Source organism: Perissodus microlepis, chromosome 14 (assembly GCF_051167445.1).
Source record: "Perissodus microlepis isolate ML-2025 ecotype Zambia chromosome 14, ASM5116744v1, whole genome shotgun sequence".
NCBI classification, from domain to species: domain Eukaryota; kingdom Metazoa; phylum Chordata; class Actinopteri; order Cichliformes; family Cichlidae; genus Perissodus; species Perissodus microlepis.
In genome coordinates this window covers 1,712,280-1,737,661 of record NC_140474.1, presented here as the reverse complement: position 1 = coordinate 1,737,661, position 25,382 = coordinate 1,712,280, and the positions used below count along the sequence as shown (strand labels likewise).

At 45.9% G+C, this 25,382-nt stretch overlaps 1 protein-coding gene across 1 annotated transcript; it reads left to right on the top strand.

Annotated features, from left to right (window-relative positions):
• The first annotated feature begins 70 nt into the window (after positions 1-70).
• On the top strand, positions 71-25,352 carry il1rap (interleukin 1 receptor accessory protein). Its single transcript, XM_084951243.1, has 12 exons — positions 71-3,764; positions 8,010-8,095; positions 11,918-12,113; positions 12,868-12,951; positions 16,058-16,268; positions 17,600-17,768; positions 17,852-17,923; positions 19,819-19,948; positions 20,420-20,568; positions 20,930-21,073; positions 21,880-22,023; positions 22,157-25,352. Coding segments are annotated over exons 1-12 (1,842 nt in total). The 5' UTR covers positions 71-3,762; the 3' UTR covers positions 22,612-25,352.
• Positions 25,353-25,382: the final 30 nt, after the last annotated feature.

Below are 25,382 nucleotides of genomic sequence, written 5' to 3'. Positions count from 1 at the left end.
TACATGTTAATCTGCTCTGCTCATTCTCAGCAGCTTTGCATGAGTCACAAAATAATCCTTCTTTATCTTATCCTGGCTCTTTGCACAGCCCATCCTTCAGGGCAACTTTCTTCTGATTGGTTGCTCCTCACATAAAGGAGGTTTCAAGGGCGTAAGGGCGGGGCTTCTGTGCAGACATGACCATTTAAGGATATCCCCTGCACACAGACCCCGGAAACACAATAAGCAACAAAGTCGGCCTCTGTGTTTTAATCTGAAATGAATCCTCGTGCTCTGGCCACTGTTTCAGTTCAGTTCACTTTTATTTTTAAATAACAACATTTCACAACAACAGCTGCCTAAAGATGTTTCAGCAGCGCCTGCTTAAAACAGGATTTCTGTACGTTCAGCTGTTCAGTCCATAAGCACACGTTAGTTCATTTGTTTGTCGCAAAATATTTGAGATTAGTGAGTCTGTGATTTTAATGTGTACACAAAATGAAAGAATCGTTTTAAGCAATATTGAGAAAAGGTCAGAGTAGCACAGATATCGCTCATTTTTATTTGAAGTTATAACTTCAGCAGACTTGCTTCATGGTGATAAAGGGCCTCGTTTATCTGTCATCAAATCTCCTGTAAGTCCGAGGATTTGTATTCGAATGACTTCGGTCCTGCTGCATAAACACAAAACGCACAGATTCAGACTTTAGGCCACAAATAAAGCTCATGTATGTCATGTTGGGATCTCTGAAGCAGCCGCGGCAGGAAACACTCAGGTGTTTTTGTGGTTTCCCACTAAAAAGCTCTCAGTTATTCCCGAGATGAAACCCACAGAGATGGTCTAAAAGCTCATCCAGGCACTCAGCGGCTGGTTTCCACTTTACGGGCGACGACCTCGCAGGCGGCTTCATCCAACTTTAACAAGGAGAGACACAAAAACACGACTGTGCTGCTGCTCCGACCATCAGCCGACATCACAGCAACAAGGAGGAAACACTGTCAGCCTGACCTCTGGGATCCAACAGCATCTCGTTGTTAAGCAGGTGGCAGCTTTTATTTTGAAAGAAATGACTTTTATTGTGAAGCGTCTAATTACAAACCAATTCACACGGTTTGAAGCGACTCCGAGAATTTCATTTCTAAATCTGGTCACACAGTTAGCTGTGAGAGTTTTACTACGAAGCAGCTTTAGCATTTTATTTTGTCTCTGAGCTCTTATTTTGAAACAGTTTACTGTAAAAATGCTCAGAGGCTTTTACTGTGAAGCGACTAGGGGACTTTTATTGTGAAGCAAGTAAAGGAATTTTGTTGAGTTTTAATTGCCACTTTAAGTCTTTTACTTTGAAGGAGCTTTGTGACCTTTATTGTGAAACTGTTGGTGGGCTTTTATTGTGAAGTGATAGGAGGACTTGTTTGCTTTTAATTTCAAGCATCTTTGTGCTTTTATTTTGTGTGTACTGAGAGACTTTTATTGTGAAGGAGCAGTAGTACCCTGACCCAGCTTCAAGACTTTTATTTTATGTGAAGCTTTCATTGTGAAGCAAACCATAGACTTTTAAGCTTTTACTTTGAAACATCTTTGTGACTTATTGTAATCGTTTTGGTGATTTTATTGCAAAGCTTAGGATTCTTACTGTGGAGGCTTTTACTGCTCAAATGTGTTTCAAGACTTTAATTGTGAAGTGTTTGTGTAACTTCCTGCTTTTAATGTAATCTTTTGGATTTTAATGTAAAACAGCTGTAGGGCTTTTATTATAAAGAAGATGGGGAGGGCTTTAACTTTGAAGATGTTGGAGAACCAATGCAAGGGCTTTTATTTTAACAAGTGAACTTGAAAAGGTAAACTCAAAATTAAACTGATGGACTTTTACTGTAAAGCCGTTTTAGTGCTTTTACTTTGAAGGAACTTCGTGAGTTTTTTCTTTGTAAACGGTAGGCTTTTATTGTGGAGCCACGATGGGTCTTCACGGGGAAGTAGGTAAAGGGTTTTTACTTTGAAGCAGCCTGGGGACCTCTACTGTCTCATCTACAGATGAGAGGCTTTTATTGTGAAGCAGAAGCTTGGAGACTTTTAATGTGAAACATCTATGTCAGGGGTCCCCAGTCCCAGTCCACGAGGGCCGGTGTCCCTGCAGGGTTTAGATGTGTCCTTGATCCATCACAGCTGATTTAAATGGCTAAATGACCTCCTCAACATGTCCTGAAGTTCTCCAGAGGCCTGATGATGAACTAATCGTGTGATTCAGATATGTTGACCCAGGGTGAGATCTAAAACCTGCAGGGACACCGGCCCTCGAGGCCTGGGATTGGGGACCCCTGATCTATGTGACTTGCTGTAAAGAGTTTAATAGGCTTTTACTGTGAAATTACAAGGAGGCTTTTATTGTGAAGCTGTAGGAGGAATTTTAAGGTGAAGCTGGATCAGAAACTTCAGGTTTAGTCTGCTCTGATCAGTCACACCTTTATTGATTATTTATTGATCCAAAAATGAACTGGCTGGTCCTCCATCGTCAGTGCTGTAAAGGTGGGCTGTATGAGTTTAATTTCCTTTAACGCCTTCAGGAAGAGTATGGCTGCAGAGCTTTCCACTGAATTTCCACCAGTTTTACACATTTCAGTAGTTTAGATCAAACCTTTCATCCTCACTCTATTAAAAATAAAACAGCTGAAGGTTACCGTGAAGAAACATGGGAATTTTATTGTAAAATACCTGGGTAGCTTTTTCTCTGACGTCATCGAGTCAACAGGCTTTTATTGTGAAAGATTCAGAAAATTGGGATTGATCAGGTTTTATTTTTCTCTTATTTTAAATGTACTTCACCACATTTGAACGATTTTCGCCTCCTTCGGGTCATCATTGAGCCTGCAAAGCTCAGACTGCTGACAGACACCACCAGGGGGCGACATCACACCAGGCTGGAACTCTTAGTCCAACCATTGTAATCAGATTACAGTTTCAGACTGAAGCAGCACTGCTGTTGGTTCCCAGCTGGAGTTTCTGACGATTTCCTTAAATAAAACTAGTAAATATTTTACTAGTTTCAAATCCTGATAAAAATGTGAATGAAATAAAACACGAATAGAAAAACGCAGTGAATTAAAAAAGCATCACAGATAGAAATGAATAAAGCGCCGTTATTTCAGAAACGATCATCTATCCTAACACCAAACAACAGACCTGTTAATGGAGGGGGGGCACGTTCACGGAGCTCTGTGTGTGTGTGTGTGTGTGTGTGTGTGTGTGTGTTATTGGGAAATAACTCTCATCGATGTCGCAACAGAGTGAGAGAGGAGGAGGAGCGTGGACCGGAATCCGCGGAACTTTTACTTCCTCCACGTAAACACTGCGCCGCTCGCTGCGCCTTTTACGCGCTTTTAAGACTCTTTAAAGTTTGTGCGGACCGAGTCCAGCTGTTAACGTCTGTCAGCATCTGTCCACAGCTGTTCGAAGGCTCGCTCTACCCTCCCGCGGCTTTAATTAGTCGGCACGTGATGTTAACCGCGGCTGCTTAATTACCCGGAGCAGCTCCGAGCGTCACTTTGGAGGAGTTCCCGGAGCACCGAGTCTCCGTGGGAGATTTACAGCCGAGATCGAGCCCTGACACGCGGCCGTTAATCACCAGAGCCCCGCTGCTCCCAGAGGGTGAGGAGTGAGTGAGCCGCAGGACTCTGGCGCCTCACACTAGACCCGGACACTCCTGGTTCTGGGTCCGCCCACCGGCACATCCAGCTGGACAGCCCCGACCGGACTCACACCTCTCACCCCCGGAGGACCTGCTGCCAATGTAAGTGACCGCCTGCTGGTTTTAAATGTACTGTTTCCTCTACGGACCCTGTCGCTGTGCTTTTCCAGGCTCGGGTTGGTTCTGCGGGCTCACTGACGGAGAGCCGCCGTCAGTGAGAGCATCACCGCGCACACCGGTGATCCGCAGCGGGCTGTCCGGACGCAGAGCCTCTCTGCTGGTGTCCGTGCGCCTGCATGCCGAGTTTCATTCTCAAAATCTCACAATTCCTGCGTGGATCGATTTTCTTTATCAGAAAACGCGCGTCAGCTGATATCGTGTTTATGTGTTCTTCGGTTCGGCGTGCGTGCCCTGCCCCGACCTGCCCGCACTCAAAAACATGTACAACTCCAGTAAATCATTTACCCTTTGTCCTGCTGCTGCTGCTGTGAGTGGAAGTTCAAATTCTGATATGTTATGAGGGCCGAATTTTACGTGAAGGACAGAGAGCTTCTTAAAATCATGAAGTTTGTTTCACAGCTGTCCGGATGTGAAGGCAGCTGGAAGTGGACACTTTTTAAATGTGAGTCTGACGTTTGGAGGACAGTCTCCATCGATCTGGTCCCGATAATCCGATTATAGTCAATCAGGTCAGAGTCTGCAGTGATCAGCAGAAACATAACTGCAGCCCACATGCCTCTTCATCATCATCATCATCACATCTAAGCACTGAACTGATGAGGCAGTGCAGTAACCCCCCCGCCCAGAAATGCAGAAAAACAACAAAGAAATAAAAGTGAGCAGATGAGTAAACTGTAAATGAAGTGTGCAGATGGAGTGATGAAGATTTCCTCAGAGGAAGCTGCTGAGTGTTTGTTTAAATCACCCAGTCTCTAAAAATGGGCAATCTAGTACCCAGAATCCTCTGGGGCGAAGCTCGAGGGGGTTATATCTCTGTACCTGTGATGAAGCGTATCGCTCGCTCGTGCAAACACACACAGGAGGTGTGTGTGTGTGAGTGATGGATGGCGTTGGTGAGCAGCTCTGGGTCTGTATGTCCCTCCTGGGATCCACTAGTTCTGCCTGATCGTCCACCGTGACTCTTTATGTCCCTCCGTCTGTCTCTTGCAGCGCCTCTCCATCTTTCTTCACCTTCTTACTCGTTTTCTGCTGTGGTGCATTCTCCCGTTGCTCGGCTGTTAGTTTGTTATTAAAATGTTACAAACTCAAACAGGAACAGCTGAGATCTGTGGCCTCTCACATCTCAGATGAATGAACGTTTGTGGGTTTTCAGGTGTTGGTCGAACAGAACTAAGTCTTACTGGAAGTTTTGGGATGTTTTCCCAGACCACATGACTAATGAGACTAATGGGAACTGAAGTGAAAGTGATGGTTTCCATACTGGGAGGCTGGTTTCTGTTCATGAGAGGCATGAAGCAGATAAAGACGTGAGTCACGATTCTGTTTGCGTCACAACCTTCGACAGGCTCAGTCTGAGACCTACGGCGGCGGTTATCGCCGATGTGCTGGTCAACACAACCCCTTATTTATTTTACTCACGCCCAACGCGCTGCAGTCGTCTCCTGAATGATGCACTACATTCCCAAAAGTATTCACTCACCAACCAACTCACTGAATTCAGGTGTTCCAGTCACTTCCATAAGACGACACCTGTGCAACAGGTCCAGCCGTGAAATTTCCTCGCCACTAAATATTCCACAGTCAGCTGTTAGTGGGATTATAGCAAAGTGGAATCGATGGTGAAGGACAGCAACACAACTATGAAGTGGTAGATCAGGTAAAATCAGAGCGCGGTCAGCAGATGCTGAGGTGCGCCGTGCCCAGAGGTCACCCACTGACCTTCTCCAAACTTCACGTGACCTTCAGATTAGCTCAAGAACAGAGCGTAGAGAGTTTTGTGGAGCAGGTTTCCATGGCGACCGGCTGTATCATCAAGCTCAATGCAAAGCGTCGGATGCAGTGATGTAAAGCACGTCGCCATTGGACTCTAGAGCAGTGGAGACGTGTTCTCTGGAGTGACCAATCACGCTTCTCCGTCTGGCAATCCGATGGGCGAGTCTGGGATTGGCAGTTGCCAGGACAACAGTACTTGTCTGACTGCACTGTGCCAAGTGTCAAGTTTGGTGGAGGAGGACTGCACACCACCCCGACCTCCTCGGAGAGAGCAGCTTTCACGCTCACGTAGTTAGGAGGAGGAGGAGCTCGGATGGAGGTGGGTTGCAAAGTGGATTGTAGCTGCAGGATAAATATACGCTGCCCATCCTCCTCAGAGACGATGCATTACCATGGCAACTGAGAAAGCTCAGTGCCAACAACTGCATTTCAGCCCAAAACCGTTTTCAGTGATCAGCGTCTCGTGTTGATCGTGTGACTTTTCAGATTTCCAGATTTAAGCGCATTAACGTCTCACCTGCCTCACCTGCAATCAGCTGACTGAGTCTCCTCCAATTGTTCCAGGTGGACGAAGGAAAGACAAACAAGCTGCAAAGCTTCTTCCTGTCAGTGCGACGGGTTTGGATTACTAAGCGACCATGAAGATGGTCTGTTATTCAGACAGCGTGACATGAGCAGTTACCTGCCTGCAGCTCGGGTCGTTTCGTTTTGCAGAGACATTCATCAGCCTCTCTGTGGAGGTGCGCGAGCAGGGGACCGTGACTTCCTTTAAGAGTGAAATCTCAGGCGCTGCAAGTTTTACTGTCCCTGCGAGCCGTGCCTTTCCTTTTTTATTTTATCTGTTAGTAACCGGGTAATCTTTACTCTGCTTTTTATAGATTATTAGGCTAAAGCATGGCTTTATCAGCTGTATAGTTAAAGTAGGAATATATGTGAGTACTGTCTGATAGTAACGGCTCGCTGAGGCTGCAGATTTAAGCAGATTAACAACAACTAAAGCTGAAGACATTTCCTGTGTTTAGAGTTTGACTCAGTCAGATCCTGTTTTTTGTTAGAAGTCTAGTTTTTATTTGATTTCCGTTCATTTTGAGATTTTTCAAATCTATCTTTAGCTTTTATTTAGCTGTGATCATCTATGTAAGGAGGCATGTGACCTTTAACCCCCTTTCCTGTCCTGAAGCGCGCTGCACGCAGGAAGAGGAGGAGGTGGCACATATTGATCCATAAAAATTAATCATGACTCGCTGCTGCAGAGCAAACACACACTCCCACAATAAACCAATAAAATGAAATGAAAATAGATACAATTTCTCATTTCTCGCTGCCATGCCAGATGGTTTTTATTTGAAGTCAGTTCCTTAGACGTGAAGGTCATCATCCATCTCATCTCAGATAACGACTCTGATTAATCAGCTCACTCTGCTGCAGATTTATGGAGATGGACGTGCACAGACAGACAGAGGTGGGGTAGGTCGGCCTGGACTCGTGCTGTAGTCCAGTAAAACAGCCGGCGTGTGTCGGAGGTTTCCCCGGCAACGGATGCGAATTAAAAAACAAACTCATTCTCGAATCATTCAGATATCACAATCTGCACACCTTTGGATGCTGGTCAGGTGAGCAGATACAGTTGTCAGTTACACATGTATGCAAGTTAATCAGCAGACAGGTGTGTAGACTGCTGGGAGGTCAGCTGCAGTGACCTTTTCAGCACAGAGTTAGAGCCAGAGATTAATAACAAGTATGATTCAGTGCAGAGAGGTCTATTAACACATAGTGAGTGAAGAAGAAACACCCAGTGCATCATGGGAATCCCCAGCAGCCTACATCTATTGCAGCATAACTAAGGGAGGATTCAGGGTCACCTGGTCCAGCCCTAACTATATGCTTTAGCAAAAAGGAAAGTTTGAAGCCTAATCTTAAAAGCAGAGATAGTGTCTGTCTCCTGAATCCAAACTGGAAGCTGGTTCCACAGAAGAGGGGCCTGAAAACTGAAGGCTCTGCCTCCCATTCTACTTTTAAATACTCTAGGAACAACAAGTAGGCCTGCAGAGCGAGAGCGAAGTGCTCTAATAGGGTGATATGGTACTACAAGGTCATTAAGATAAGACCTTGAATGTGCGGAGGACTGTAATTCTAAACCCTGATGCTACACAAACCCAACGTAACAAAAGAGTCTTTGTGGAATAAATAATTTCATAAAGATATTCAGACATATTCAGACCACACATACGTGAACGTTTTCTTTGGTTTTCTCATGGATGGAGTTATGGAAAAAATGATGACAAGAATGACTCAAAACAAATTTTCTTTGTCAAGTTTGAAGCAGTTTCATGTTGTTTGTGTTTGTTTTGAAGGTTGTTGAAAAATAAACATTAACAGTCTTTGTCTTTGCAGGGCAACTTTCATCTCCGCCCTCGTCTTCCTCCTCGCCGTGATGGGCGGGACTTCCCCTGCTGCCAGTCAGTCCAGCGCTCCGACAGGTAGGTGACAGCTGTGACAGGCGAGATGAGATCGGAGCTCCTCGGGGGGTCGAGTCAGTGACTCGAGTCTGCTGGCAGAACAAACAAAATGCATTTTTTGTCTTTCGGCAGCAGCGAAGCAGAAAACCTAAAAATGTGAATGCACATTCGTTTTAAAAGCTTCAGGTAATTCTCATGTAGAGGCACAGGAGTGAGGATGAAGTGTGGATTTGGATCCATCAGGGCGACGAGTTCTTTCTACGCTGAAGGGAACTGAGAGGGACAAAAACGAGTGCCGTGTTTTCCTCTAAGAGTCTCTCGGGTCTGCTTAACTGAAAATCTTTCTTGTTTCTGCGGTGCAACTCTGCAGAAGGGAGGTTAATTAAAAGCCGGAGCTCTCGCCCCGTGGGACGGCGAATGGATGGTTCCTGAGCGAGGAGCCTCATTTGTAACGCTGTCGGAGGGTGGCGGGGAGGTGGGGGTGGGCAGTGGGAGGTCAGTGTAGAGGAGGTGGATGGATGTAAAGTGAGGAGGAGGAAAAGCTGCTCTCTTCAAACGTGCCATAAATCAACCGTTTCAAAAACAACAACATGTGATTTTAAATTTCACCCTGAAGGTCGCGAGTTTCCTCCACGCTCACACTGCAGACACACACGACTGAGGCTGACCTGCACATCCACACAGCAGATCTGTTTATAGAGACTAAACGGGGCCCGACAAGCACTCGTTCCTGATAACGATGATTAAAAGCTCAGGTGTTTGGGTGTAATAGTAGTTTAAAGATCTCCAGAATAACTAAAACCATCAGCAGGATGTGAAGAAATAAACGTCACCTGGACGATGTTGATATATGTAGATGTCACCTGATGTGTAACATCCCTGATTGGTTAATTAATAAAAGCTATTTTTGACGTCTGAAAACAGCAAAATTAAATAAAAGGACTAAAGTCAAACCTCGATTGTAACTGGAGTTGCAGATCAATGTTAAACTGTTTCAACCAGATTATTGATTCCATTTGCAGAAGCATCACAAACACAGCGACGCCATCACTGTAGTCCTATTATCTTCATACAGATCGCTGGGACTGAAGCTAAACGCTGCAGCTTGTTACGGACGGACGGGTGATGTGTGTGTCGGGAGGTGGAGAGGTAGGATCGGACTGGAGGCATTAGTGTAGATGGATGGATGGATATCGAGGGAGGAGGACGGGAAGAGGTGGACGGATGCTGGAGAAGGTTTTAATAGAAAGACTAATACGCCGGCCGGGAAAACCTGACAGGTCAATTACCAACACGCACACTCGATCCAGCTCCGTACAGGAGGGGCACAGAGCCTCCATTAATCCGGTGTTCACCATCCTGAAACCACCTGCACTTTAGTTTCTCAAACTGAGGCTCGGGACCCCAGACGAGCCGCTGGACGAGCCACGAGATCGAAACAGTTTCTGTTGTTGGATTTGTCTCATTAGCAGGATTGTAATGCATGAATTACCTGGTTTCTATGGTTACTGAGGTCCCACTGATCCCTGATAATGTTTTGCACCTGTTTCAGTGTGTGTTTCAGTTTAGACTGTGAGGGGGGGTCTTAAATGTGATTTTAAGGGTATTTCCTGTGCTTAGGTGGGTTTAGGGGTCGCACACTTCTACAAGAGAGTCTGCTCCTCGTGGTGGATGATAGTCGTCCTTATTATTATCCCATGCTGTGTTGAACAGCAATCATCTTTATCCTCCATTTAAGTCATTCAGTCGTTATAGATGAGGTGCTTGAAGAGCGAGCTGAGTGCTTTGTAATCTGACTGACTGATTGGCCTCGGGTCAGTGCTGAGACCGCTGCTCAATTAAATCAATTGAGGGAAAATTGGTCTGCGCTAATTTTGATGATCAATCGGTAATTTAAGTCCTGCTTACGATAAAAATCCTGGATCAGGGTTTGCACTTTCTCTTTTAGTTACAGCCATCAGTTAGAGCTGTTTCATCTTCACTGCAGGAGAATTACATCAGCTATAAATACTACAGCACTAATGGCTTTACTGACACCTCATTCAGCACGGCATGTCTGTGCTGGGGTAAAATTCACCCTGTTTTTTCCTGTTCCACCTTTATATGATTTTCATAAGCAGAGACAGTGACGGCAATCTGGAACTTAAGCAGATGTTCGTGTAATTTCTATGCTGATGATATTTAGTTGTCTGTTTCTGTAGGAGTGCCCAGTTCACAGAGTATCACAGAAAATCCCTGATGCTCATTTTTTGCTTTGAGCTTCGCGACGTCAGTGAGCGTTTCGCCCGTATCTGCACCTGAAAACAGCCCCGCAGTAGAAACGTGTCAAAGAGCATGCCTGTGACTAAGATGATGATGTCATAGTTAAACACGCTGCACCCATTGGTCTACACACACTCGGCAGAGAGCAAAGAGGCGGAGCTGTTACCGAGTCTGTGAGCTCAGGTTAAGAGAAAGAGATGATTTTGATGTTTCGCTTAACCCGAGACCTTCATCACCTTCAGCTTCTTCACCCACCGCCGTCATACCTGCAGCAGGCAGGGCTGAGTCTAAAGGGGGGCGTGGGGTGTCCACATTCAGTCAAAGGCTTTGTAAGATTATTTTTCCAGATTACTACAATAATATATAAATAAAATATTAATGAAGTTGTTTTCATACTTACAAAATATAAAAATAAACATGTTTTTTTCCGTGGGCCAGTAAAACTGTGAGTGAGGCCCGTTTGGCTTTATTCATATTATCAATATCTGTTATTAACATCTGCATCATCACAACATCTGCTTTCTGCAGCAGGAAAAATTTCATCACAGGACACGCACACACACACACAGACACACACTCACACACACACACACACTCACACACACACACACACACACACACACGCACACACAGCACAGTCAGAACTCTATTTTTTTAAGGAAATGAATAAAGCCCGTTTTGATTGCATACCTTAGCTTAGGTTGCATGTTTACATCGCACAGAGGCGACAGAGCTGCTCAGAGGTCAAGCAGAAAAATAAAGGCAGTCACATATTTTTGCCGTATTTCTGTGTATGTTTCTCCAAGTTTCAATAAACCGCTGCACCTATTTCCAATTTTCCTGCCCAACATAAAGAAACGAGGCGTGACTGTTGCACCGCTCTGTGCTGCAGAAAGCTCCGTGTGGGGCTGATGCAGAGGCTGTTGGCCCTGTTCGCTCTCCTCAGCTTTCCAAACATACGAGAGGCTAAAAAGTCACAACAAATGTTTTCTGTGTTACATAATCTGGTTCCCACACTAACTTTAAAGAAGTAAAAAAGGTCTCAGTTGGCTGTGGACATGTGAGGCAGCAGTCATGATCATCTGTGCCGGGTGTCTGTCTGTGTGCCAGATGCTGATGTCTGTGTTTCCCAGCTGGACGCTGGGATATTCTGAGCCTGGAGGTCGGGGTCAGAAATCTCCGAATCTGTGCCTCCATCATATCAGCCATCTGTTTACACGCACGGCTCTTTGTCCTTCGCTCTGTGCAGCTTTCTGCACCAAATTTAATAACCGCTGCAAGCAGTTTAATTTCAGCAGTGCAGCAGCTGCCCTGTGCGCTTTAATCCTTTAATGAGGCGGACGCGTCCTTTAACAAGGCCAGTTAACGATGACATCCACTAAGCGCTGTTTAATTCGCACAGAAAAATCAGAGCCAGACCAGCATCCTGGACCTGATCCAGAGAGGAAGAACCCCCACAAACTCCTCTTCCTGTTCACTCATCAGTTTATGATAAAAAAAAGTTCATCAGTTGAATGTTTGGCTCGTTCTCGGTGTGATCTGCACGCCGATGACTTGCTTTGGTTGAACTGTTCCTTTCAGAGCCCATGTGCTACGACTGGGGCGAGTCCAGCGAGGGGGCGGTCTCTGTCGTGGAGGGCGAGGTCGGTTGGCTCTCCTGTCCTCTTTTCTCTCATCCCTCCGTCTACAACTACACCTCCACCCAGAGCGCCGGGCACAACCTCTTCTGGTACCGCCTCCCCGAGGGCCACGACCTGGAGCAGCCAATCACGTACAGGTAACCCCCATTAACGCGTCGGCGTCATTTTCAGGGGAAGTTTAAATGATTATTTGTATAGCGCTTTTACTTGGTTTTACTTGGTCCTAAGGACCCCAAAGCGCTTTACACTATACACAAGCATCCACACATCCACACACTGGTGATGGCAGCTACATTGTAGCCACAGCCACCCTGGGGCGCACTGACAGAGGCGAGGCTGCCGGACACTGGCGCCACCGGGCCCTCTGACCACCACCAGTAGGCAACGGGTGAAGTGTCTTGCCCAAGGACACAACGACCGAGACTGTCGGAGCCGGGGCTCGAACCGGCAACCTTCCGATTACAAGACGAACTGCCAACTCTTGAGCCACAATCACCCAAGTTTAGAAGGAAGCTGAAGCCAAAGGACCAAAACCGGCTTCATTTTTCTGCCCTGCAGGTTTCCACTGCTCCAGTTCAAGGTTTTAGGTTTATTTCTATATAAACTTTATGTTTTCTGGAGAATAACAGAGGGAATAAACAGCCGATGTGTTTGTGATCGATTACAGATGAGCCTGGTTGAGTTTAAAGCAGATGGGGGGGGTTGTGTCTAATTGAGACACTTTGAGAGGAGCTGAATGATGAAGTGGGCTGTAACGATTTCCCTTCCAGAGAGGACGTATGGTGTTTGGGAGGCGGCTCGATCCGCCTCGCCGACTTTGTTCTGATGTTGTTCTAATTGAGTCGTGTCTGATTTACGTTCACTCGTTCGTGATGTCATCCTGCTCTGCAGCTCGCGGCTCAGCAAAGACAGAGAGAGACTGTTTCTGCAGCCGGCCGCCGCCGCCGACACCGGCCAGTACATCTGCATGCTGCGGTAAGACGCCGGCGCTGCTGGGAAAGGTTTTAAGCCTTTGTCTGAACCGAAGCGCATGTTGCAAATATATCAAACATTTGTCTTTATGCACGCTCAATCATCCAGGTAAGTAAATCCCAAAAGGTTGATTCTGTTCATCTGGACGTAGAGGATTCCTGGTTCCTCACACTGAGCCTCTTTAAACACGACCTCCTCTTTTCTGTTCATAATTTGTTTCCTCAGGATGTTTTAACCTTCAGAGCCTGTTATTGTTTAATGTTTTCACCTGTCAACGGCCCAGAGCGTCAGAACCTCGAGGTTTTATTACAAATACTGGTTTTATACTGGTCCTTCCCCCTCTGAGTTCAATACCAGCCACACTGCGACCAGTTTGTAATCCTTCTGTTACGACCAGAAATGCTGTTTTTATTTCAAACTGCTTTAAAAGTGCTACGAAGCAGCTTCCCCGAGCCAGCCTCTGGCACACCTTTATCCTCAGGTGTAAATGATTAGCAATTCAGCCTTGGCCACACCCACTTCCACTGCCGCTGTAAGGTGAGGGGTGACAGAGGGACTCCATCTCCAACAACATTCAGTGACCACATTATATTTAATTTCACTGCAGCCACAGCTCTGAGCGGGCAGCTGACCTCTCTGTTCTCAGGTTAATATAAATTCTGACAGAGAGTCTTCAGACTCGTCTCTCGGATAGGCCTCGATTTTAGCGACTCCAGCCGGCTGATGGTCCAACACGGCCGGTCCAGCCCGGTCATCAGCCTGTAGATCAGTCAGATACAACAAGCTGGTCTCTTAGCTTCGATCCTCCGTCTTGGCCGCTCCACACTTAATCTTCCAAAGTGGCTGTGAGAGCATCTTAAAGATGTGCCGCTCAGCTCGACGGATAAGTCCTGTCAGCTGGAATCGCTCCAAACCTCCAAGTAACAGTCAGCAAACGGGATCAGGTCCCGAGGGGATGAGGAGGGTCCGGGCAGGCCTCGGGATGGAGCGACATCGGTCTACGAGGGTCAATCTGTGCCAAAGTGATGATCGCGTGATGTAGTAAAGTATCACCTGCCCCGTTTTACTAAAAGTGTTTGAATTTGCCTCGTATTCATTTCGAGTGATGGGAACAGGAAGCAGATCAGCGTTACTCGACCTCACGAGTCACCTGACCATGCAACGCACGGGAACATATTTATAAATAAGTCTTTTATTCTGAAATCCAGAAGAATGAGAATGTGAACTAGTTATAGGAGTTAGACTTTTAAGCGTGAAGCATTTTGACGGTGTGGAGATCACACGTTAATCAGATGGAGTAACAGCAGCAGGCTGATGGTGAGCTCATCGAGCACCTTGAAACACAAACAGATGAAGAAGCGTTTTAAATGATGAGCCGACGCTCAGAGGACGCTTTGACTACCTTTATATAAAGCTTTTCCTTTTTTATTTCAATAATAATGTTGTTGTGTTTCTGGTTGTTTGGTCTCTGCGTCGCTATTGTGTTTTGTATTTATATGTTTACATAAGCCAACGAGCGCGTCCAAAACAAGATTCATTCATTTCTAATGATACTGAAAAAAACCTGAAAACTTAGACGGCCGTGCGTGCACAAAAGTCACGCTTTGTTTTTAAAGATGATTGTTCGTGGAATTTTTATTAGACAGACAGGAGAGAGAGAGAGAAGGGCCGGGCTCGAACCCGCTGCACTCTGCACACGGCGTACACTCGCCCGCTAACACTGTGAGCAAACCGTGTTAGCAACGAGTCACTGAGGACGGGCGGGGTTTCCTTCAGCTCCATCTGAATGTTTTTGGGGACTTGGAGGAGTCGGCCGTAATAAAACTGAACTGGGCAGATTATCTCAGCACATGAATAAAACTCACACACACACACATGTCGGGGATTCATATCTTGTGGGACTTTTAATTGACATAACCCAACTGTAACCCTGACACTAAAACCACATTTTGAGTCTCAGACATGCCTTCAAACTTTGGTCCCCACGAGTACACTGAACTTCCAATTTTTGTCCCCACAAAGACATGAATACACACACATACGCACAGCAAACATTTCATGGAGATCAGGCCCTGCCAGAGAGTGCATTACAGCTCCGCCTGTAAGTCGTCTGAGCCACAACCAGTTAAGCTCACATCAGTTATTTTGTGACTAATGAAGACAAAAAACTGACGTCTGTATTTAAATTTTCATATTTGCTACAAACACAAACGTATTTCTTCTGATGTCGTCGTTTACTTCACTGCCGGTCCGTCCATCGTGAGGCTGCTGCCGTCTGTGGTACGAGTGCTGCCAGAGCTGCTTTCAGCACCAATACTGCAGCAGACCTCAAAGAACAAGGTGATCTAGTTCTGCGTTCCTGTGTGGTCAGGTCACTTCCTGTTTCCTCTGTCTTACCAGCTTCAGAGAATTATTTGGCACATGCACAAAGCCGTGCAGACACAGATGCAGGAATAGCGTCCACATGTTTCAGAGGTCAAAACTCAAGTTCTCACGAGCCTCTGAGGTCACGTATTTGTAGCCTGTAAGTTCCTGACGTTTGGTTTTGAGAGTAAAACAGCACAGCTGGGCAAGCGTGTTCACGACTGTTCATATGATAAGATAATAATCAGTTTGTTGGTGATGTTTAGAATCTTTGATCTGAATCACAACCCTGTGATAACATAAGAGGCTCAATAGTTTTAGAGATGAAGCAGAGAGTCAACCAGCTTCTTTCTGTTGTGCTGATGATGCCGAGACCAGCGATGACCCAAAATCACAGCCTGTGATCGCGTCCTGTGGGTTTGTGGTTTGCTCTGCTCCACTTCGTCATGTTTCGGCTGAATGCTGCTTCTGAACGCCGTCAGTTCCCCGAAACTTTTAGAAGAGCTGATGCAGCATCGTGGGAAAGGCGTGAGCATCGTGCGCCTTCCTGAGCTGGCGCCTGGGTTGGAGTCCACCCCAGACCGTTTCCTGTGTGTCATTCACTCTCGGTCTCTCCTCACTTCCCTACATAATCTCCGTACTGCCCCCCCCCAATAAAAATCTGAATGTTTGACCTGAGCTGAAACATGTGCAGATGCTCTGCATGGGTTCCTGTTTGCTGACATCTCCCGTCTCTGACTTGCAGTAACAAGTCCTCCTGCAGTAAGATCGCCATCCGCCTCAAAGTGTTGCGGCCGGACGACGTTGTTAAGTGTGCGCTTCCGGTTGCCGTGGCACCGATTGAGGACTTGATCCCTTTACAGGAGGGGAAGACGTTAGACTGTCCAGACCTGCAGGACGCCACCAAGATGTCAGAGAGCGCACCAAAGGTCCAATGGTACTTTGTGGCGCACCCGGTAAGTTTTCAGCACTGCTGTTAATCTCCGTCCTGTTTTATCTGCAGTCTTTGATTCTGTTGCATTCAGATACTCAGAATCACATTAAAATCATGCTGGTCTCTGACATAAAGCCTGGTCCTTCAGCCTCTGAGTGCTTTCTCTGTATGACACCAAATTAAAATCCTTTTAGACACTCGGTTCTTTATAAAGCCTGAATTCACATTTTCTTAAATGTCAGTAGATCAAAAGTAATCGAGTATATCTTTAATGTTTTGAGGAAAATGTAAATCGTCTGCAAATAAAAACATTTTCATTGTTTTGAACACAACATTGGGCCCAACACTGAACCTTGTGGAACGCCACAAACAGCAGAACTCAAAACTGAATCAAATACCAAACATATCGATGTCTGTTCTGCGAGTAGCGACTTAACCAAGCGAAGTCTCCGCAGCTAGACGACGTCCACCTTCTGACACAATCTGACGTTTGAGTTCATCTCCAATCAGCCTTCAGTGTAACAGATTTATTGGTTTGTTCTGGTCGCTGTATGTTGGCGCTCTCTTGAATCATGGTTACTGGGCTGCTCTGTTTTATTTCCAGTCAGCAATTTTTCTAATGGCTGTAAATTATGTGGCTCAGTTCATGAAATCTTTACCTTTCTTTAGTTACTCTGACTGATGTTGATGTTTTTCTACGATAGAACATTTCTTCACTTATTATATATTATTTTACAGAAAATCAAGGCACTGTTTCAGGGGCAGAGGTGAAATGATGACATATTAATGATATACAAACATATTTAGTTTGACTTTAGGGTATTAGAATTAACAATTATCAACTAACTTTGTATAAAGTCATTTTCTATATTTTGAAAATAGCAGTGGGCCCAACATTGAGCCTTATGGAATCCCACAAAATGCTTCAATTAAGTACTTTATGTTTAACTAGAAATGAATGTGTTTTGTAAAGAAGTCTCACTGGTTCGTTATACACCCTGTGATACTAATGACTGAGTAAACCACAGACGTATCAGCACCGTTATAGCTGATTAATCTTTTTTCTCTCACAAATGTTTTTTCTCTTCCTCGTACGATGGGATGCCTGTGTTTCTGCAATAACAGTTTTACTTCTTCTTTCAATTAACAGAATATGTTCAGTGTGGTATTCGTGCTTTTCCTCTCTTAAACGTGGCAGCCCTGTTCATTAATCCTTCTGTCAACGAGTCAGTAAAGCAAACAGCTGAACAGTGAAACACGCTGTAAAGCCGAGCGGAGCTGCAGGATATCGTCTGCAGATCGGGTCTGGATGGGCTGGATGAAACTAAAGTGTGTGAATCTCGCCGTTCTCAGGTGTGCGACTGGTATCCGTTCTGGGACAACGACAGGGAGCAGAAAGGAAACAGTCTGCAGGTTCACCTCATGATGGAACAGTATCAGGGTTTATATTACTGCAGAGTCCAGTACCAGAGGAGGAACCAAACACTCAACTTCACCAGGAGCATCAACGTCACGGCCATCTGTGAGACACCGTTTCTGCTAACTCGCATACAGAGATTACAGGTAGTAACTGTGCAGGTAACCAGTGCTCTCATTTACTCTCAGTGCCCCTCTCGCTGCCCAAAGAGCCCAGCATCATGAACCCCACACATGACCAGATTTTCACAGTCAAAACAGGTATGTGAACAAACCCCCCCGAGCGCTGTTCAGTCGTCTTCGTCTTTGCACGTTTCTCCTGTTTGTACTGCAGCATTCAGCTTTACAGCTCAGAGGTCTCGAGGACGTGCTAAACGCTCCTATGTGTAGATTTCAAGAGGAGAAAGATTTGCATAAGATTTGCACAAACTTCATGAACCGTCCCAGCCGTGACTTGGAGATGGCGCTCAAACGTGCCTTGGGCTTTACCTTGGGGCCCATTGTTTGGTTCATATTGCTGGCACTAAGTCAGAGTCCTGGTGGGCTGTGGGTTCAGTGGCCTCATGGTCTTTCTGGCTCTGCGGAGCGATGACCTCTCAGTCTGAGACCAGGTTCCCATCAGGAACAGGCTGGAGTGCCCGTTCCTTCGGGAATGAGTTACTGCCCAAAGAGTCTTCATTATGAGTTGAGGTGGTTCAACAGTTTGGAGGAGACCCCGGGGCAGACCCTGGACGAGAGAAAATGCCTGTTGGCTGGAATGTGTCATGATGAGGACCGGAAGGAAAAATCACGTTTTTAAGGGTTTTCTTTGTGTCGTCGTTCACCCTGAGCTGCTGCAGTCGTGCATTGTGAAGACCCTGTTTGTATGCGAGGCAGCAGACGCATTGATCGGTGCAGATGACAGCCGGAGGTCGCTGTTGACGGAGCGATAGTGTTAATTTGTTATTGATCAGAAACGATTGCTCAAAATGGAAAACGTGCAGACGAATAAAAAATTGAAAGAACAGAAAAACCAAAACAAACAGAGCTCACATGTTAAATACACAGAAGTAAATAACTTCCTTTCATTGATTTGTTTCTGATTGGCTGTCCTGTGACTTCTTCACAGCAGGAACATAAATCCTGCTTGAATAAAACGTGCTGCACAGATATATTTGAACCCATTAACGACATTTTGAGTGTAATGAGGTTGATCTACAGCAGCCTTCAGTCCTGCTCACACTGATGAACACAAAGGTCTGCACAGACGCCACGTCTCTCATTAACACAGAGGACGGGGACAGGGGTGAATCTAACCAGGCTGATTTGTCCAGATGTGCATGGACAACATCAGCAGTTCGTGGAAGAGTCGTGTGGCTCTGTGGAGGAAGTTCTTCCACCTGCAGCTGGACTCTGAGGACGTGACGGAGACGGACAGGCGGCACTTCGTCTGCCAGCAGCTTCTTTCAAACTGGCTCTCTGAGACTCGACATTCACAAAGTTAATCGTCCCCTCAGAATTAGTGGAAGCTGCGGGAGAACGTCTCATAAAACAGAACGAGCTGCTGCCGGCGTGCACGGACACGCGCACCATCAACGCACACGACATGCACACACAGTGTGAGTCGGTGCCGATGGAGGCGAGCAGGACTGCAGCCAGCAGGCTGATAAATGTCTGAAGGAAACGACTGCCGCAGCGCCGTCATCAGCAGCAGTTTAAGACTTCAATATCAGCGTCATTGTCTGTGAAAGGAAAATAAAGTCATGAAACAGCAGCTGCAAAGCTGCAAACACTGCGACTCCAAAAAGTTTGAACGGGTCGTTAATTAAACCGAATTACTGAATTTATGAACCTGTGCAGCAAAGAAACATCGAGATATAAAAACACGCTCGGGAACATGTGTTCTGCACGGATCGCTTAATAGACCGCAAATATTCAACAGAAATGAATCCAGAGAATACACTAAAATCACTTTGAGTTCATGCCGCTCATTTCCAGCTCCACGTGCAGCTTTGCGTGAGTCGCAGTTCAAAACGACCATATTAGGATATTCCCTCTCTATGACGTCATGCAGATCCACGAGTGGAGTGAACTGTTTAACGTGAACATCCACGCCTGCAGCAGGAAACACTTTACCTTCATCCTGGACTGAAATGAATATCCTTCTGTCTCTTCAGGCACCGAGGTGCGTCTGGTGTGCAGAGGTCAGCTTCCGTTCGTCCTGGACAAACCGTGGCGGGAGATCTGGTGGACAGTTGATGGGAAGACGCTGGACAAACTTCCTGATCGATTCACACAAATTAACAGGTGCGAACAGAGCGCGTGCACCAGCGGCCGCTCTGCACGGGCGCTTGTTATAAAGTCACATCTCCAAATAAGCTTGATGATAAGAGCGCTGACCACTGCTACGGTTTTTGCTTTTATTTGGGTTTTTCATTTTAAATGACGCCTCCTTCACTTTCATCAGCGTCTCCTATTTTTGCACCGTTGGAATTAACTCCAAACCTTTCAGTAAAAAGCTCAAAATAGTGAATTAAAGTTCAACTCAAAGAGTGTTTTACAAAAGCAAGATGAAATGTGTGCATCTGTAGCCTCAGTGCTTATAATGTGAAAGGAGCTGTTTTTCTTAAGGTGTTTAAATGTAACAAACTTGAAATACTATTTTATTGATATATATACTAGGCTGCGAGACCATCGGCAGCACAGCATATTTAAAACAACTCGAACTGCAGAAAGCGTGCTTTTATTTTGAAATGTCACTTCTTTTTGTGCTTTGAGGGTGGTGAGAGACCACTTCAGGGACCTGACTATCGAGAACATCCTCGTGATCCAGGACTTCCAGTCCAAAGACCTGAAGCGAGAGTTTTACTGCTCCGTGAAGAACGAGCGAGGCTTCGATACCCGCAGAGCTCAGCTGGAGGAGGAAGGTGAGGAAGCGCTGCTCACGCCGTGTGGATGTTTCACATTAAAGGCTCGTCATGCATCTGAAACTCAAGCTCAGTAAACACTTTCCAGATGAGCTTCAGGTCTCAGTGAACAAACAGGAAGTTCGATTTGGGAATTATGGTCCTGGGTGATCCCCACCCAACACCTGTGACGTCTTTAATAGACCAAGGTGTCTGGAAGGATCAAAAGCACAGACGTCGTTCCATTTGTTACAGGTTTGTTACAATGAAACGATGACGGCGTGGCAGCGGCAGACCCCCTGACCTGTGATGAAGTGTTGTTTTTTGTCCGTGGGGGCGTGGCTTAGCCGTCACTGAAGCCTCAGGTGTGTTTGTGTTGCAGTGTCGCTGCCCACCGTGGAGCTGGGCTGCGGCCTCGGCGTCACTCTGCTCCTCATGCTGATCCTCTTCGTGGTTTATCACGTCTTCTGGCTGGAGCTGCTGCTGCTCTATCGCTCCTGGTTTGGCACAGACGAGCGGCACACAGGTGAGACCCCGCCCCCAGCTCCCTCCACCTGCTCGGCCGTTCCCTTTATGACCCGCAGTCAGATAAACCCTCAGATGCACCGTTTTTATCACCTTTTTGTGCGATTGTGATTCTGCATATTCGGGGTGTGAAACATGAGGTAATAAAGCTACAGCCTTGTTTTTGGCCAGGTAACTGAAATATCTGCAGTGTCACTTCACTTTTTATGCCCTGACACTAAATTTCTTCTCTACAAGTCGCGCTGCCTGGCTGCGCCTGCAGCATTTAGTTTATTAAAGGAGAACGTTTGTGACCCTAAAATCACTCCAGAGCTACATGTTTGCGTTCGAGGACACTCGGTCAGCTTCTCACAGAAAAATCCCCTCGCTTTATCTCGATCGGCAAAATTTGACATTTTTCACATGTCGTGGTAGAAAAAGATTGTATCTTATCTGCAAATGAAACTTGTACTTACCAGAAATGTCACACAGGACGTCTGAGCAGTGTGTGCAGGGACGTTTTCATGTCATGTGGAAAAAAGGGAACAGACGTGGAGAGCAACGATTCACTGAAACATGCAGCATATTTGAAAAGTCCAAAACCTTGAGTGAGACTTCAGTTTAGTTTTGTAGAGAATGAAGAAGAAGGAGGAGGAGGAGGTGCTGCTTTATCAGATCAGTTTCCACTCACTTTTATCTCGCTGACTCGACATGTGTGGGTGACATTTACGCCACTTCCTGACGACTGAAGCTCAGAAGTTTCCCTCTGTAATGGATTGTGTGTGTGTGTGTGTGTGTGTGTGTGTGTGTGTGTGTGTGTGTGTTCAGATGATAAGGAGTTTGACGTGTACATTTCGTATGCGAGGAACAGTGAGGAGGAGCAGTTTGTTCTGTTGACGCTGCGCAGAGTCCTGGAGAACGAGCTCGGGTACTCGGTGTGCATCTTCGACCGAGACAGCCTGCCCGGCGGGAGTGAGTACTCACGTGTGCTGTCACACACACACCACACACACACACACGCACACACTGAACAGGTGAACCAAAACACACGTCATCCATCCATCCTTTCATCCGTCCATCCTTCATTATCCCTCTCTCCCTGCAGCCATCACAGATGAGACTCTGAGTTTCGTGGCTCGCAGCAGGCGCCTCCTGGTGGTCGTCAGTCCCGGCTACGCCTCGCAGGGCTCCCAGGCTCTGCTGGAGCTTAAGGCCGGCATTGACACCATGGCGCTAGCTGGGCACCTGCGGGTGATCCTGGTCCAGTACAAGCCGGTCCGGAGGAAGGGCTGGGTCAGGGAGCTGAGGCGGGCCCGGGTGGCTCTGGCGCTGGTCCGATGGCAGGGGGACAAGTCCAGAGAGCTGTCGTCACGCTTCTGGAAGAGGCTGAGGGTGGAGTTGCCCGTGAGGAGGGTTAGCAGCCGAGGGGAGGACGAAGAAGAGAGCAGTAAGGAGGTGGCGCTGATGAGGCTTCACAGTCAGAACAGTACAAACTCCCAAACGGGGCTGATCAGCAACACCATCAAAGACCCGCAGAAAGTCCTGAATTCTGCAGCGTAGCAGCAGCTCTCTGAGAACAGTTACAGCTGATGGAGCTCAGCCTGGGGGAGGCTCGTGGTTTCTCTGAATGAGTTATTATAGTCATGTTTTTGACCAGGACCGACTCAGATTTATTCATTTTATGAAACAAAGTTTCATTTTCCCTTTAAAGATATGAAAAAGTCCACAGCCATGCTAGCAGCTCTGTCAGTATTTACACCAGAAAACATTTCCCTAATGTTTTTATCAGTGTGGCATTATGAACAAATGGCACGTTTCAGCGTCCTGGGTTAATGAGACTGTGCTCCACCTCGTTTCCTCTTCAGGTGATGTTTGGCCAAAACCACTTACAGATACCCGCAAGGTTTCCTTTGGCCTCTGTGCAACGACACGCGATGTCATAGTGTGACTTGTTTTGGACTTTTAAATGTGGCAGTCGCATTTTTAACCCAAAACCACAATATTTGCTGAAGCCGACCAAGTTCTTTATGCCTAAACGTAGCTGCGTAGTTCTTGGTGCTTCAATATAACAGTTTACTCTTGACTGTGGTTCTGTGGTTGACAAAGAACACCATGTGAGTACAGTAGTCAAGTTTATTTATATGAACTATATAATCATTGACCAACAGGCTGCACAATAACCAAAACCTCCCAAATGGAACAAAATAGTTCAAGTAATTTAAAAACGGTTAAAATACAGTTGGAATGAACTATGAACCGAGCTCCTTGGAATTTTACAAAAACGTAAGGTAGAAAAAAACTGAATAACTTCTTACATCTAGCTGAGAACAGGATTGGCTGCTCGATACCCTCAGCACGTGCAGCTCAGAGGATAGAGGTCCATGTATGTGTGAGTGTGTTTCACACTAATCATCTAACAGCTGTGCAGATATTTAAAAAGGAAAATGTAAATCTCCCGATGGTGCTGGGGAAAGGAGTTCATCTTTGTGGAAACCGCGATTGTTTGAAGTGGTTCATTAAACATCGACGTTCAAGCGTGGATGTTACCGTCCTTACTGCAAAGCTGCTAGCACGGCTAAAAACGAGCTCCAGACATTTTTAAAGGGTTAGTTCGTTAGTTAAAATGCTGAAAGCGCCCCTAGAGGCTGCAGTGTTCATTACAACAGGAAGTCTGTGTTGTCAGTCCTGGAGCTAAAGTCACGGTGCCGTTAAAGCTGGTCGCCCTCGAGAGCGGGAGGAGGACGATGCAGATGCTTCGATAGAAGTGTTTGTTTTACAGGTTTTCAATTTCACTCATTTTCATGTAACTTTGATATTAGCTGCCATTTCATCATCTACAGTATCCACTCATTATCACGTGTGTCATTATCACACGTGTCATTATCACACGTGTCATTATCACGTTTATGTATTTCATTTTTTTTTGTTTGTCCAGAGTTAAAAACTTTTGTGTTTTCTAAACTGGTGCTTTATAAAAGAGGTCTGGTTTTACTTTACAGCAGCGGTCCCCAACCCCCGGGCCTCGGACCGGTACCGGTCCGTGAGTCGTTTGGTACCGGGCCGCGAGAGTTGAGGCTCAGGTGTGAAATGTATGGTTTTCAGGGTTTTTATCGGTTTTCAGCGTTATTTTGTTATCGGTTTTATCGTTAACTCGGTTTTCCTGGGTCTTTCCACGTGTGTTATGAATAAATCTTCTTTTTTTCGGTACCGGTACTAGTTTTATTTTGTTGTATTTATCCGCGACACCTTAAAGGCCGGTCCATGAAAATATTGTCGGGCATAAACCGGTCCGTGGCGCAAAAATGGTTGGGGACCGCTGCTTTACAGTGTTTTGTGCAAACATGCACAAAATAGGCTTAAACACATGTTAATCAAATCGTAACACACAGTTAACACACTAATAGACTATAGAGGTGGATTAAAATCAAGTCCTATATCTGCATCATGTTAGCATTCAGTGTTAGGTTGATATGGGTTCTATCGTTTTTTCTACATATCTTTTAAAAACCAATATCAGAATACGGTCACCTGTTGGTGGGACTCGTGGAGAGGTGTCAGGATAACAAAGTGGGTAAGAGTCATCCTCGGGGGGGGCATGACCATCTATACAAAATTTATTCAAAAAGTACAACTTTTACTTTGAAGGCAAACATGGCAACAAGTGATTTCGTTACCGCTCAGTAGTTGACAGTGTTTTCAGACAAATCGGACACTTTCATTCAACGTAGGTGCAGCTACAGCAATCTGTTAGCATCCAAGGTCTTTGGTACAACCAGTTTCACCCAGTAACAGCAACCTCCAGGAACCAGTCAGGGAACACCCACGTTTTCTTAAAGACTGGTGGGTACGGTTACCTGTGTGATTTGTGCGTGCACACATGTGACATCGCTTGGATAGCTGTGACGTTGAGGAGTTTTTGCACAGACGCCAGCAGAGAGGTAAAGCTGGGTGTCATCTGCATAGAGTTATCGTATCGGTGACCTGCGGTGCTAAACAACACATTACAAAGAAAAACCAAGTATGGATTCATGCACTGCAGGTTTTAGATATCAGCATTGAGTAACCTGTTATTTGTTTGTTAATTACTGTGCACTTTCTTTATTTTCCACTTTATATTTGATATTTCAACAAACAATCAGCTCTCATTGTATATTTCTCTTACTAAAATATGCTGCGCTATTATCTCTAACCTGAACCATCAGTATTGTAATGAGAGAATGCATCCTGCACTTTGTCACGCTGTGAACTGTGGTTATTTTATTTCTGTTTTTTGGTATAAAAGTCTTTTCCTTTCACCATCATTATTCATGTCAGTGTTTTTTATTTGATGT